The following is a 13,614-nucleotide window of genomic DNA, read 5'->3' on the forward strand; positions in this document are numbered from 1 at the left end:
CCCTCTAGTGTTGTGGCTGTGGGTGTCACTCACTTGGGAGACGTAGTTAGACAGGTATGAGGCTATTGAGGGCACTGTCCCTTTGGCCAGGGTAGGAATTTCAGGGAGGCCACGAAGGCCATGGCCGCCATTGCCCCTCAGTTTGGCCATGTGCCCCTCAAAGAAATGGCATGCCGTGAGGCCTTAATGCCCCAACTGACTGACTGTACCACTCCTCTGTCTCTTTCTTGTCAACATGTAGACACCAGTGTCTCTTTCTTGTCATTTAGACACTAGTGTCTCCATGTGTGAGTCCCCATCTTTAAACCAATCCAGTGTCTTTGATTGGTGCAGGGCTGAGCATGGATCAGATTGTAAATACCATAATTTATTTATTTCACTGCAGATAGTCTACATATTACATTTAAAACCATCCTTACTAGTAATCCTTAAATGCAATTCATTCTTTCAATGGACTAAAATCTTGTTTTATTTGATGGCCTTCCTGCCCTGGCATTTTACTTTTGTGCCCTCAAAAAATGGCCCTAAAATGACAAAATTCCAGGCCTGCCTTTGACTATCTTCAATACCAATCCCATTGATATTTGCTTAACCCTGTCTTCTCCCCTGAGCCGTCCCAAACTAGCAGTGTGTTGGAATTAGGTGGGTCAAGGGCTAATAAGGCAGAGAAGTAGTCGTATCAGTTTTTAGTGACATTGAGATGTTGGAGAACCAAGAGGTGCAAGCATAATCAAAATGGCATTGAATAAGGGCTCCAGGTAGAGTCTTGAGAGCACTTTTGTTGACAAAAGAGGAAATCCTGCCCAAAAACTCTTATTTGATTGACTTTCTTGATCACTTTTGATGCAATTTTCCACCCGTCAGTTTGTCAGAGAACTGAATAAAGTTCACCCCAAAAAATTACTTATTTTCTATCAATTACAAAATTGGATTTTGTTTTGTTTTTATCGCATTCCTGAGCCAATAATTTCATGACCGGGGGAAAGATGCTAATGTATCCGGTGTATCCTACTGGAAATACACCCGGTCATCAAATTATTGGTTTAGGAATGCGACAAAAACTAAAAACATCCATGAATTCAAGGCTTCATGGGGTGTGTAATTGATAGAAAATAAGTATTTTTCAACTCCTTTAAGTGTGAACCACGTTAGAAGGTGCCTAGCAATCATTATGCAGGGACTGATTAAATATATATTTCCTAGGTCAAGACATTTATCTAGCACAACATCAACAGAGACCAGTTTTGTGGTTAACAGGATCATGTTGCAAGTAGGAGGCCATGGCAACGTGTGCCCCTACACCACTACCTCCTGGACTCTTCTCCCTTCCCTACAACACCCTGACCAACACTCCAAACCTCCTGGACTCTTCTCCCTTCCCTACAACACCCTGACCAACACTCCAAACCTCCTGGACTCTTCTCCCTTCCCTACAACACCCTGACCAACACTCCAAACCTCCTGGACTCTTCTCCCTTCCCTACAACATCCTGACCAACATTACAAACCTCCTGGACTCTTCTCCCTTCCCTACAACATCCTGACCAACATTACAAACCTCCTGGACTCTTCTCCCTTCCCTACAACATCCTGACCAACATTACAAACCTCCGAGACTCTTCTGGCCAACTCTCCAAACATCCTAGACTAATCTCCCTCCTTTTGACACCCTGTGTGGAGTTTCGTAAAAAAGCCCTTATGCCTGTTTCCCTCTTGAGGATTTTAGTGATTCCTAACTTTAGCTCTGACTTTAGTTTTTATACTCTATATCAGAATTTCATGAACTCGGAAAATCCACAACATTATCATGTATTAACATTTTCTCGCAGTTATGCGACTCAAACAGTATTATCCCTTTCTGTGAATGACAGTGCTAGTGTGGCCATCTTGGCTCTAAAGCAGTGGTTCTCAACCAGTGGTCCGGGGACCACCAGTGGTCCTTGGGGGGGTTCCAGGTGTTCCCCACCTGGAACCCGTAAGGTCCATTTGGTTTCAATAATTTAACTCTCAAGAGTTAAATTATTGTTAAACATCTGCATTCTTAACACATTGAATGCCAGTCGCGTAGATCTACGCGAACCTATTTAAAGCCGCAGCGTGCCAGTCGCGTAGATCTACGCGAACCGCCGATTCCCATTGAAATTGCCCCAGGTGCACTTTCCGAATTTTTTTGATCCATTTCCGTTTCCGGTTTCCGGTCGGAAACAGAATTATTCGGGTTCCGTTTTTTTCGATCGTATCTGCTTCCTGTCTGGGATCCTGTTTAAAACTCGATTTTCTCGGTTGTTGTTTTTCTCCTCGCTGATCACTGTTTAGCGTTGATCCACTGTATCTTCAAGATGGCGGCTCGCATTTGGAAACTATTTTCGCTGGCCGTTTCTCACAGATCCGCTGTGTGTTTAGAACCAAATGAACGCGCACTTTTAACTTATTTAGCGAGGTCTGTGGCGACATGAAAAAAACAAAAAAACAACAATAAAACGCTGGCACCGGTGAGTACATTATGAGATTAAACTCTGGCATGGAATGTGTTAAAGGGATAGTTCACCCAAAAAAACGACCTTTTTCTATCGATTAGTCACCCCACGGAGACTTGAATTCATGGATATTTTTTTATTTTTGTGACATTCCTAAGCCAATAATTTGATAACCAGCGGACCGGTAGGCAGTGGTTCCGGTAGGAGACACAAAGGAGACTCTTTGTGTCTCCTACCGGAACCGCTGCCGGTCATCAAATGATTGGCTTAGGAATGCGACAAAATCAAAACAATATCCATGAATTCAAGTCTCCATGGGGTGACTAATCGATAGAAAAAAGTCATTTTGGGGGTGAACTATCCCTTTAATGAAAGATTTAATTGTTATTTTGATCAATGTGTACCTGCTATTATCTCTCCTATGGTACCACATAAATACAGCATGGAATTGTGGACAACATTGTATCCAATGATAACAAAATATTTATATACAATATAGTCTTGGGTCTGAGAGTCTAAATCTCATCAAATGGTGGTCCGTGGCTCAAATGCGAATAAATAAATGGACCTTGATATGAAAAGGGTTGAAAACCACTGCTCTAAAGAAATGGCCTCGCCCCATTCTAACTCTCCCTTTTCCCTAGCCTCCATAAAGTGTGCCTGGGGGTCAGTGCCAGATATACAGAGCTGTCACCAGGGTTGAGAGCTTTGCGTCTGTTGTCCAGTGAAGTAAAAGGATATGAGAGGAAAAGAATGGAAGGCAGTGAAAGAAAGGGCCTGGCGTGAGGGACGATGGGTAATCCATGTGCAAAGAGGAGAACATAATGTCAGCGTACAGAAGCACATAGAGCCATGACACCCCCCCCCCCTCTTCCTCCAAGCCTCTCATGTCTCACTGCTAACCAACAAAAGAACATCTCGAGGCTTTGAGAGCTAGCGTAGCGATGTGACATCACATTAGCTTTGAAATAGCCTCTTCTGGAAGTGAAGCCGCATGGTAAAGGTCAGCCGTTCTGTTCGGACACGCGGCGAGGCTCTCTGCTGTGGCGCTGCGCTTCTAACACGCGTCAGGAGCCGCCAATAAAAGGTGACTTCCTGTCAGAGACACTGGAAGAACGCTCTGTTCTCAGTCCTCAACCACGTCCTCTAAATAACTCCTGAGACGGCCATCTACCAGCTTCATTCTGAAAAACATTTAAAGGACACAAATAGATGACGAGTGGGAGGGTACTTACAACAAGGGTAGTTTAACAGCACGATGTCGTCCAAAGCCATGTAGCCCTGACGCTCCTCCGGAACAGTCGCCTCAAACACAACCTGTGAAGAGATATGAGAACATGTAATTAATAAGACTAGTCTGGGTCCCGGGGAGAACCACTGGCCTGACAATCACTGGTTTACATGGGTCTTCAACAGGGGGTCCTCAGAGTTACTACAAGAGGGCCACCAATCTTTTGCTATGAAAACGTCTGAAAATAAAGAAATTTGAACCACTGGAACCCTAGCATCCCTATTATGGGAGGGGAACATTCACTCAAAAACAGCAGAGCTAAACTCCCTGGGAGTTTGTAGATTGGCTATTTACTGCAAATATATTCGGTGCCCATGGAGACCAGTCAACAAGGTAAAAGGCGGTCAATATGCAACTCAATTTGACCTCTAGTTCCTCCTTGATCTCGGTCGCCAGACTCGCGAAGACTTCCTCCACGTTGAAGTTGGTTTTACCGCTGGCTCTGAAAAAAGGCATCTCCAGTTTGTTAGCGAATTCCCTGGCAACGGCGTTAAACTCCACGACGCCCTTCTCGTCTGCGCGGTCGCACTTATTGGCCACCAGCAGCTTCTTGACGTTCTTGCCCACATGCTTTCTGAGCGCCCTGAGCCACGGCTTCAAACCGTCGAACGAGTCCCTCCGCGTCACGTCGTAGACCAGGAGGACGCCTTGGGTTCCTCGGTAGCATTTCTGCGCGATCGTCTTGAACCTCTCCTGACCGGCAATGTCCCATACCTGCAGTTTGACCACCTTGTTGTCCAACTCTATGATCTTACTTTTAAAGTCCACGGCGGCCGTACTGGTGTGTTCCTCTGTGAACGTGTTGTCTGCAAAGCGCAAAAGCAGACTGGTCTTTCCTACGCCAGGTTCACCGATTAAGAGAATCTTGAACAGATGATGATAAAAGTCTGTTTTGGCCATCCTCACTGGGGAAAACCAGTCGCCAAAGACAGTACATCGGTTAGAAACAGATTAAGTTTAAAAATGATACTGTAAGGTTTCTATCTGGTTCCTCTCTCTGGTGTTTGTGTGAAGTGTAATCATGTCTTAGCTCTTTCTGGCCAGCTGTTAAAAGCAGTTACCGATGATGTCATAGGTCTTGTAACTAAATATGGCCAAATATGGTAGACCCAAATATGGCAGACCCCTGTACATATCTTTTTCATTCACGACACCCCTGAATTACATTTTGTTACTTTATAGCACCATATTACAGTACGTAAATCAGTGAATCTTTCCCTGTAAGATACAGTATGTCACGAGGAAAACTTGAGACAATATTTGTTTCCATTAGGCCAGATAAAAAATAACTTTATACTTTATACTACTGAAGTGATATCGATGAATTCCAAATAGTATCAAAGTATTCCTGGACTTTGAGAAACCCTGAAATATGGAATCACCCCACCACACACGTAAATGAGGACGGAGCTTTGCTTCAGGACATTCACACAACCACCAGCTTGCAACAGCCAGTTGCAGTCAATGTATGTTTTATAATGTAATAATTGAAAATTAAAGTAACTAAAGTTTTCAAATAATTGTAGTGGAGTAAAAGTACAAGTTGCCTCTGGGATGTAAGTAGAAGTAAAAGTATTGGAAATTGGAAATACTCAAGTAAAGTACAAATACCTCAAAATTGTACTTAAGTACAGTACTTAAAGGAGAATTTTGGACTAAGGTTTTCTTACCTTTTCTATGACGTTATGACGTCTTTTTGGTTTTTTTGGTTGCATAGTGTTCTGTCACTATGAACACTATGCAAGGTCTATTGGGGCACGTTTTAAGCTGTGGCGGACCAAGGATAGAGTTATGAAATTTTTCTACTGTACCATTCATCCTAAGATATCATAACGTCATAGAAAAGGTAAGAAAACCAAAATTCCCCTTTAAGTAAATGTACTTAGTTACTTTCCACCACTGCAGCCGAGCCTAGTGAAACCCATATTGCACTGTCATGTGCTCAGGCGAGTAATGCATTGCGTCATTGACATAACAGCAGCGCCCGAGGGCCAATCAATAACACACAAAGACCCGGCAAGATGGACACAGACTGAGGTTTTCTCCCTTTCCTAATTGATTTATTATTTTTCATTCTCATGGCGGCCATTAGAGACGAGTCGCAGAACCACTGTCATCGATTCCCTCGTCTCAGCGCCTTGACCCACCCTCGTTAAGCTCCTCTGTGTCGGCGCTCGCTTGTGGGAAAGTGCCATCGAGTGTGACTGTGTGTCACAGAAGGAATATCAGAGCACACATACTGTACGGGCCGGGAAATTACTTGTGCTCTGCATGTGAAAGAGTAAGTGGGATGACTTCCTCTAGGATGAGAACACAGAGTGGGAGAGATGAGAGAGAGAGAGAGAGAGAGAGAAAGAGAAAGAGAGAGAGAGAGAGAGAGAGAGAGAGATGTGTGTGTGGGACGAGATACTGGAGAGCTATCTGGCATGGCAGAAGGAGAGAGAAGTGGAGGTAGTGGAGATGGAGTGGGTGTCTAAGCTGTATTGATATTATTCGTCTCAGTGAGACCCGATAGGATCTTTAATATTCGATTGCAAAGTTCCCCTCAATTCCAATTCCCACACACAGAAGGCGAGGAGCAAAAATCTATTGCTGTGAAGAAAGTGGGAGGTTGATAGATTAATCTAAATTGAGAATATCTGAGGTGATGTCATGCTCCATCCTTCGCTCTGCCCACCTCCGTTTGCTGCAACAGGATGACCAATGAACGTGGGCGGGGACTCCATAACACCCTCCAGTCACGACTGTGATGGACCAATCAAAGTTCAGTTCAGTTTATTGGAACTTTAAGGTTTACAGGATGTCAGATCCACCACCTTCTGGTATAAGGAGAGTTTCTATACAAAGGGGAATGTCCATCTCCCTCTCGATTTGTGTGGGTTCATGACTGTCCCATCAATACATATCATTAACAGTGTATGCATTTTTCTTCTCTTTTTTTACACCTTTATTTACCCTTAGAGGTTGCCTCAGCACAAGTGCACTTTTCTTTTTCTCTTCTGGGGGTCCCTGGTACAAAATATTTTCAGATGGGGGGTCCGTAGCCCGAAAACTATTGAGAACTACTGATGTAGAAGGCTTTTGTAGAATCGGCCTCAGGTCTTAATGGGTTAATAGCAGCCTCCTGCAACATCACGTTTGCATGGTGAAAATTAAATGACAGAATTGTTGCAGCGAAGTGACAAACTCCACACTGTGTCCCCTCATGTTCCCCGATCGCCCTTAGAGAAAATACATAAAATCAGCGGAGACTGGCAGCAGCAGAGGCACTGCAATAAAAGGAGGATTTGTACGGTAATGAATATTTATGGCTTCTGGTTTTCATTATATCTGCATGCGCTGTAACGATAGCGCTTTCAATTTGTACATGGAGACCACTGATCTAAACTAACAGTTTAATTAATTTAACGATTTACACGCAAACATTTGAGGAACAGAGCTGAGCAAAGATTGCAAGTGATTCGTTGGGTTAGAACGAGACAAACTGTGTTGATCTGTATTGGTAGCCTGGTAAACCCTCCCTCCGGAAATCTCATTTCCATTTGATTGCAGGAAGGAGTCTGGCCTGATCGCCCATTCTGCAATATTGTCTGTGGGCTGGAGTTGGGCGGGAGTAATACCGTTGACTGACAACCCCTTCAGCCAATGATCGTTGTTCCCCTTCAGCCAATCAGCAGACCTCCAGACTAATGTGACGCAACAGGACTTTTGAGACGGCCATGCCCAAAATAGGTTGCCTTATTCGGATACATGCGTGACACTGCCCGCCCCTGCCGGTTCTCTAAATTTTAAATTTTAAATAGGCTCTGTCATGATTAATTGACCACATATATGAAGTTAAACAACTAAATTCTATCCAAACGATATCTTAAAAGTAAATTCCGTGCCTCAAAAAAGACGTTTGAGAGCGTTTTAAAACCGAAAGTAAAAAGTGTAACTGGCCACAGAAAACAATGGCGGATCGTTCCATTTTTGTCGGCTGCACTCGGTCCCATTCGGGCTCACTCGAACTCGCCACCTGATTGGCCAACTGTCGCTGTCAATCACAGAACGATGAGCGACGAAGCTGATAGGCTCGTCCTTTTGGTGTACGGGCTAGAAACGCCCAGACAAGCCTTCAGGCCAGACTCACTCCTGAAATCAAATGGAAATAAGATTTCCGGAGGGAGGGTTTACCAGGCTACTGTATTGGTGCCATGGTTGTAAAATACATGAAATATAGAATGAAGTGCAGTTATGCTGGCCTCACAAACTGTACCTACTGCAAATGTACTGTAGCTTCTACATTATTATGTAATAATAATAATAATAATAATAATAATAACAATCTTCGCCAGTCTGGGTGGCCTACCCAGGGCTACCTCAGTCGTGGGGTGCAGCTGGCAGGACATGCCTTCTTTTTTTTTAAATGCATGGGACGCTCCCACAAACCTTGGAAACCAATCTTAGCCAATTGGAAAGGAATATGAAAAATTGGAATCATACATGTTCATCACATGACTCCAGAGATAATGAGTCCAATGAGTTTTGGACATAATCTATGGGATTAGTTTAGTAGCAAAATGTGTGTTTTGAAGAAAACACAAAACGCCTAGTTAGGCGGAAATAAGCGTGGCCTATATGGTGAGTTGTGTCATGATCCGTGGAATTCAGGGGGAAAATCAGAAGCAGTCAAAATGTTTGATTATATCACCTACAGGTCAAGAGTTCAAAATGTAAAGCGACCTGTTATAGCGCCACCATGAGGTCCATTTGAAACATTTGGGGGTGTGGTGTGCATGCAAAGTTTGACACCAATCAGTCCAGTGGTGTCTGAGCTTAGCTGTACACACACACACACACACACAGACACAGGGTCAAAAACATCGTCTTTGACGCCTGGCCAAATTAAAAATGAATAATAATAAAAAATGAATAGTCAAAGAGGAAGATTTAAAATGAAAAGGATGAGAGTATAAGTCAGCAATCCATGTCTCCTATAAGCAGAGTTACTCCAACACCTGCTGAGACCAGACACCATGAATATTCTACTGGAAGTAATTAAGTAAGTAAGTAAATAAGTAAGTACGGTATTATTAAGTAAGTAGGTCGTAGTGGCTTAATGTCTGTATCAGCTGAGCAACGAGGGTGTCTATTCCATTGACAATATGCTAGAACCCCTGGGAGATTACTGAGGGGGACCACCACAACTACCGCCATGAGAACATGGAAATTCTACTGAAGGACATTAATGTTCTATTGGAGAACATTAACATTCTACTGGAGAACATGGAAATTCTACTAAAGAACATGAATATTCTATTGCAGACCATGAACACTCTACTGGAGACCATACATTTTCTGGAGAATCTGCATATTCTACTGGAGAACATGAATATTTTACTGGCAAACATGAATATTATACTGGAGACCATGAATATTCTACTGGAGAACCTGAATATTTACGGGAGAACCTGAATATTCTACTGGAGAACATGAATATTTACGGGAGAACCTGAATATTCTACTGGAGAACATGAATATTTACTGGAGAACATGAATATTCTACTATAGAACATGAACATTCTACTATAGAACATGAATATTCTACTGGACAACACGAATATTTTACTAGAGAACGTCATGAAAATGTACTGTGTAATACATTAATATAACTCTTGGTTAAGCAGAAAGGGAAATGAGGCAGTACACAGAGAGAGAAGGGCTGTAACTTGGCAGCTTTGTTTAATAAAGTCCAGAATGAACAACTTTTCCTTCTAGCGCTCTTTACTGTGACCTCACTTTATCTTCAGATAAGAAGCCAAACAGTTGAGAGGTGAGTTGAACGCACCAGAGAACACACCCACTCATTGACCTCCAGTCATCACACTCTGGCCTGCATCAAAACCTCCTGACCTGCAATGTGATGCTGCCTGTGCATGCTGCCGTGTGTGTGTGTGTGTGTGTGTGTGTGTGTGTGTGTGTGTGTGTGTGTGTGTGTGTGTGTGTGTGTGTGTGTATGTGTATGTGTATGTGTATGTGTGTGTGTGTGTGTGTGTGTGTGTGTGTGTGTGGGTGTGGGTGTGGGTGTGTGTGTGTGTGTGTGTGTGTGTGTGTGTGTGTGTGTGTGTGTGTGTGTCTGTGTGTGTGTGCATGCATGCTGTGTGTGTGTGCATGCATGCTGGGTGTGCATGCTGTGAGTCTGAAACCTGCATTCAATCAGCAGGAAGCGCGTCTGACAGGAGGCCATTCTCTCTGCTTCTCAGCACGTGTGTAAATGTAAACCATCCAGCAGCACCTCTGATCTCTGTCCAACATCAACATTATCTCTCTGGCCGTCTGCTTGCCCTGCAGGAGGCACTGATAGTCTCTCATTACTACATTTATACTTGTTCTTTCATATGAGGGGGGGGGGGGCATTGCAGGTGCACTGAGAGGTGTTAATCCAGCCCTGTCTACAACTACATCCACCACCACCACCACCCAACGAGTGGTACTGTATGTGACAGCCTCACAAACAGACAAACGCAGACGGACACACACACACACCATCGCCTTGAAACATCCATATGGGACAACCTCTAGAGGGGAGGGAGCGTAGAGGAAGACTCACGTGGTCCCTGCAGGGACAAGATTTATGAGCACAGCTCACACTGACATGGGTCCTCACACAGACGCACCACTTTACCTGCCTCATTACCTTCCTCACACCATCCCCTCTTTCACCACACAAACAATCTGTCCCGTGTCCGTGTGCACCGCAGGAAGACCTTAAAGAATCATGCATATACAACACAACCTGCGCCTCTCGGCCGGGATTTGTCGGGAGAGATCCTCTAATAATTGCGTTCCTCTCCTGAGAGAGCCCGCTACCTCTGCCTGCCGCCTCTTCTACAACTGCAAGGTGGCGGCTAAACTTCTTAAAATGAAGACAATCGAGGCTTTAAATCACATCGATTGTTTGCGAGGCTTCTCGCACGGGACAGGAGAGTGGAGGATAGTAAAGTGGCGGCTGTCTGCATCGATCCATGCAGCCCTCTAATCTCATTAACCGCTTCTTGATTTATTGAGATGAGGCCCTGGGTGCAGCGAGGTTATGGAAGCAAACCCCCACACGCAGGAATGTGAGAGACTGCTCGGCAAACCAACACTCCCACAATCCCTCACGTCAGCCTCCTCATTAATGCTTGCTTGAGGTGGGGTGGGGGGTGGGGTGGTGTGGTACATGAGAACAATCAGGGGCGCTAGGAGATAAATGATTGGCCGTAATGAGGGGAGTCAGGGCTGCATCCAGTCATCACGGTCCTACAAGCTACATTATAGCGCTAATAAACGGGCCATGCATTGAACAAAGTGGTTATTGATCACACTGCAGCACGCAGGTAAATGGAGCCGAGAATAAAGATACACCGCAAAATCGCATCCACAGCAATTACGCAACAATTGAGCCATTATTATACATCATATCCTCATACCACCATACAAACGATGTTGTGGTGTGGGAGGAACTGTGTGTGAGGAACTGTGGCACGGCGGCTCACCTGATATTCGCTGGGCCAGAAGGTGCTGACAGCCAGCTCCACCTGATGCCACTGGCGTCCCTGGGAGCCAGAGATGTTCCACACGGCGCTGCCTCTCGGACCGCCGTTGACGCGCACGTAGACCTGCAGGTCCCCGGGACTGTGGCCGTCGCGGCTGTACAGGAAGTAGCTGAACTGAATGCAGTGGGTGTCGTTCTCGCTGAGCGGGCGCAGGAGCAACTGAGCGCGCTGCCCAGCGGCATGCTGGGAGGAGTTGACCATCATGAAGGAACCTGCAGGGAGAGAGAGGAGAAGTAAAGGGTGAGACCAGACACCGAACATCTCCCCGGGCCGGAGCAAGTTCATTGATTTGTCTCCAGATGCAGGAAAAGACGAAAGTGATGTGAAATACATATATACTATACACAGACATAGACAGACAGAACAAATAAAAGATCTATGTGGATGCTGCCTCTCAGTTAGCTTTCAACCATTAAATAACACAATACTTTTCCAAAATGTCCCTGCAAGAAAAAAAAGTTGACAGCCTCAAAATGTTTACAGGAGCACTCTGATTGGAGAAGGTCTTCAGCAGTTCGTCTCTATTTGGCCGCTCTCTACAGAGCTGAGTAGTGACTTTCATCTGGACTGAGGCTCAAACAGTTCACGACTTTATGATCCAGCCTGTACAACAACACACACTGACCTGGATCACTAAACAGCATCACAACACAGAGAGAGAGAAAGAGAGAGAGAGAGAGAGAGAGAGAGAGAGAGAGAGAGAGAGAGAGAGAGAGAGAGAGAGAGAGAGAGAGAGAGAGAGACATCCAGACAGATACAGAGATGAAAAGGAGAGATAAAAGACTAGCGTTGCAGACATTTGCCCTAAAGGATTTGTAACCTATACCTAAAGGAACATCTACTGAAATAATGAAGAGGAGCGGAGGAGAAAAATCAAAGGAATTGCAATAAGAAGTCTGAATTTATTACGATTTTTTATTGCAGGCGCTTATTGCAAATCACATTATTCCAGCCCTAACGTTACCTTTGCTAGCCCTCTAATTATAATCATTTCAGATCAAAGTGCTTGATTCTGCTGGGGAGAGAGAGAGAGAGAGAGAAAGAGAGAGAGAGAGAGAGACACAGAGGCAGAGACACAGAGAGACACAGAGGCAGAGACACAGAGACACAGGCAGAGACAGAGACAGAGACAGAGACAGAGACAGAGACAGAGACAAAGAGAGACAGAGAGACAGAGAGAAAGAGAAATAATTTGATAGAAAAATACATACATATGTGCACATACATACATGCATACAGTGCATTGAACTGGGCTGGCCAATGGCCACAGCAGAGTGGATGAACAAGGCAGAGGCATGGTGGGCCAGCAGCATACTGTAGCTGAATGGAAATGTAGTTGAATAAATGTGCAATCAGAGCCCTGCAACGTGCTTCCATTAATCACACTGACATAGTTATTAGGCTGTAATGGTGACCTGGGGAATAGTTAGAGCACAGTGGGATACTTCCATACACACATGTAGGGAGCAAGTATGCAGAGTCACACATTCTGAGCCATATATGTGCACACACACACACACACGCACGCACACACGCACACACACACACACACACACACACACACACACACACACACACACACACACACACACACACACACACACACACACACACACACACACACACACACACACACACACACACACACACACACACACACACACACACACACACACACACACACACACACACACACACACACACACACACACTTCCGAATCCTCTCGACCTTCCCAGAAGTGAGAAATGGTCTCCTCCTCCTCCCTGCTTCTTGGCAAGGGAGGTGATTAAGATACTAAAGTACTATAATAATATCTTGGCCTCTGGCGCTCCTGGCACAAGAAAATATGGCTCATAACTAAGTCTATAGCTCATAGCTTTCACACCTCAGGAATAACCATCCAGCCCATTGCCTGTTTGTTTCCTGGGAAATAGATAACAGGAAACCGGGGGAAAAGGCAGTTGTTTTTTAGATGTCTTGGGAGTAAAGTTTTATTGACAGAGGGACAGACACTGCCAAAAGCCTTCCAATAGCCCTGCTGCTAGCGGAGCCAATCAGCCTTCAGCCTCTGTCACTCGTTTTCACTTTTCTGTCTTTCTCACTGATTCTTCTTACCAGCTCAGTGGCCTTGTGGTTAGAGCATACATGGGCAACTGGCAGCCCGGGGGCCACATGGCATGCGGCCCCCACCTTCACTTAATGCGGCCCGCAGGTTAATATCGGAATACAGATATATTACTGATTTCAGCTATTACAATTCCAAAC

At 44.8% G+C, this 13,614-nt stretch overlaps 1 protein-coding gene across 1 annotated transcript in view; it reads right to left on the minus strand.

Annotated features, from left to right (window-relative positions):
* Positions 1–13,614, minus strand: part of LOC308094548 (receptor-type tyrosine-protein phosphatase U-like) — a 166,384-nt gene that overhangs the window by 71,682 nt on the left and 81,088 nt on the right. The window contains exons 3-4 of the mRNA XM_080441272.1: positions 11,289–11,560; positions 3,713–3,794 (exon numbers count right to left, since the gene is read on the minus strand). Of these exons, the coding sequence (XP_080297398.1) occupies positions 3,713–3,794; positions 11,289–11,560 (354 nt within the window). The remainder of the gene's footprint in view (positions 1–3,712; positions 3,795–11,288; positions 11,561–13,614) is intronic.

Source organism: Gymnoscopelus braueri (assembly GCF_963280865.1).
Source record: "Gymnoscopelus braueri genome assembly, chromosome: 11".
NCBI classification, from domain to species: domain Eukaryota; kingdom Metazoa; phylum Chordata; class Actinopteri; order Myctophiformes; family Myctophidae; genus Gymnoscopelus; species Gymnoscopelus braueri.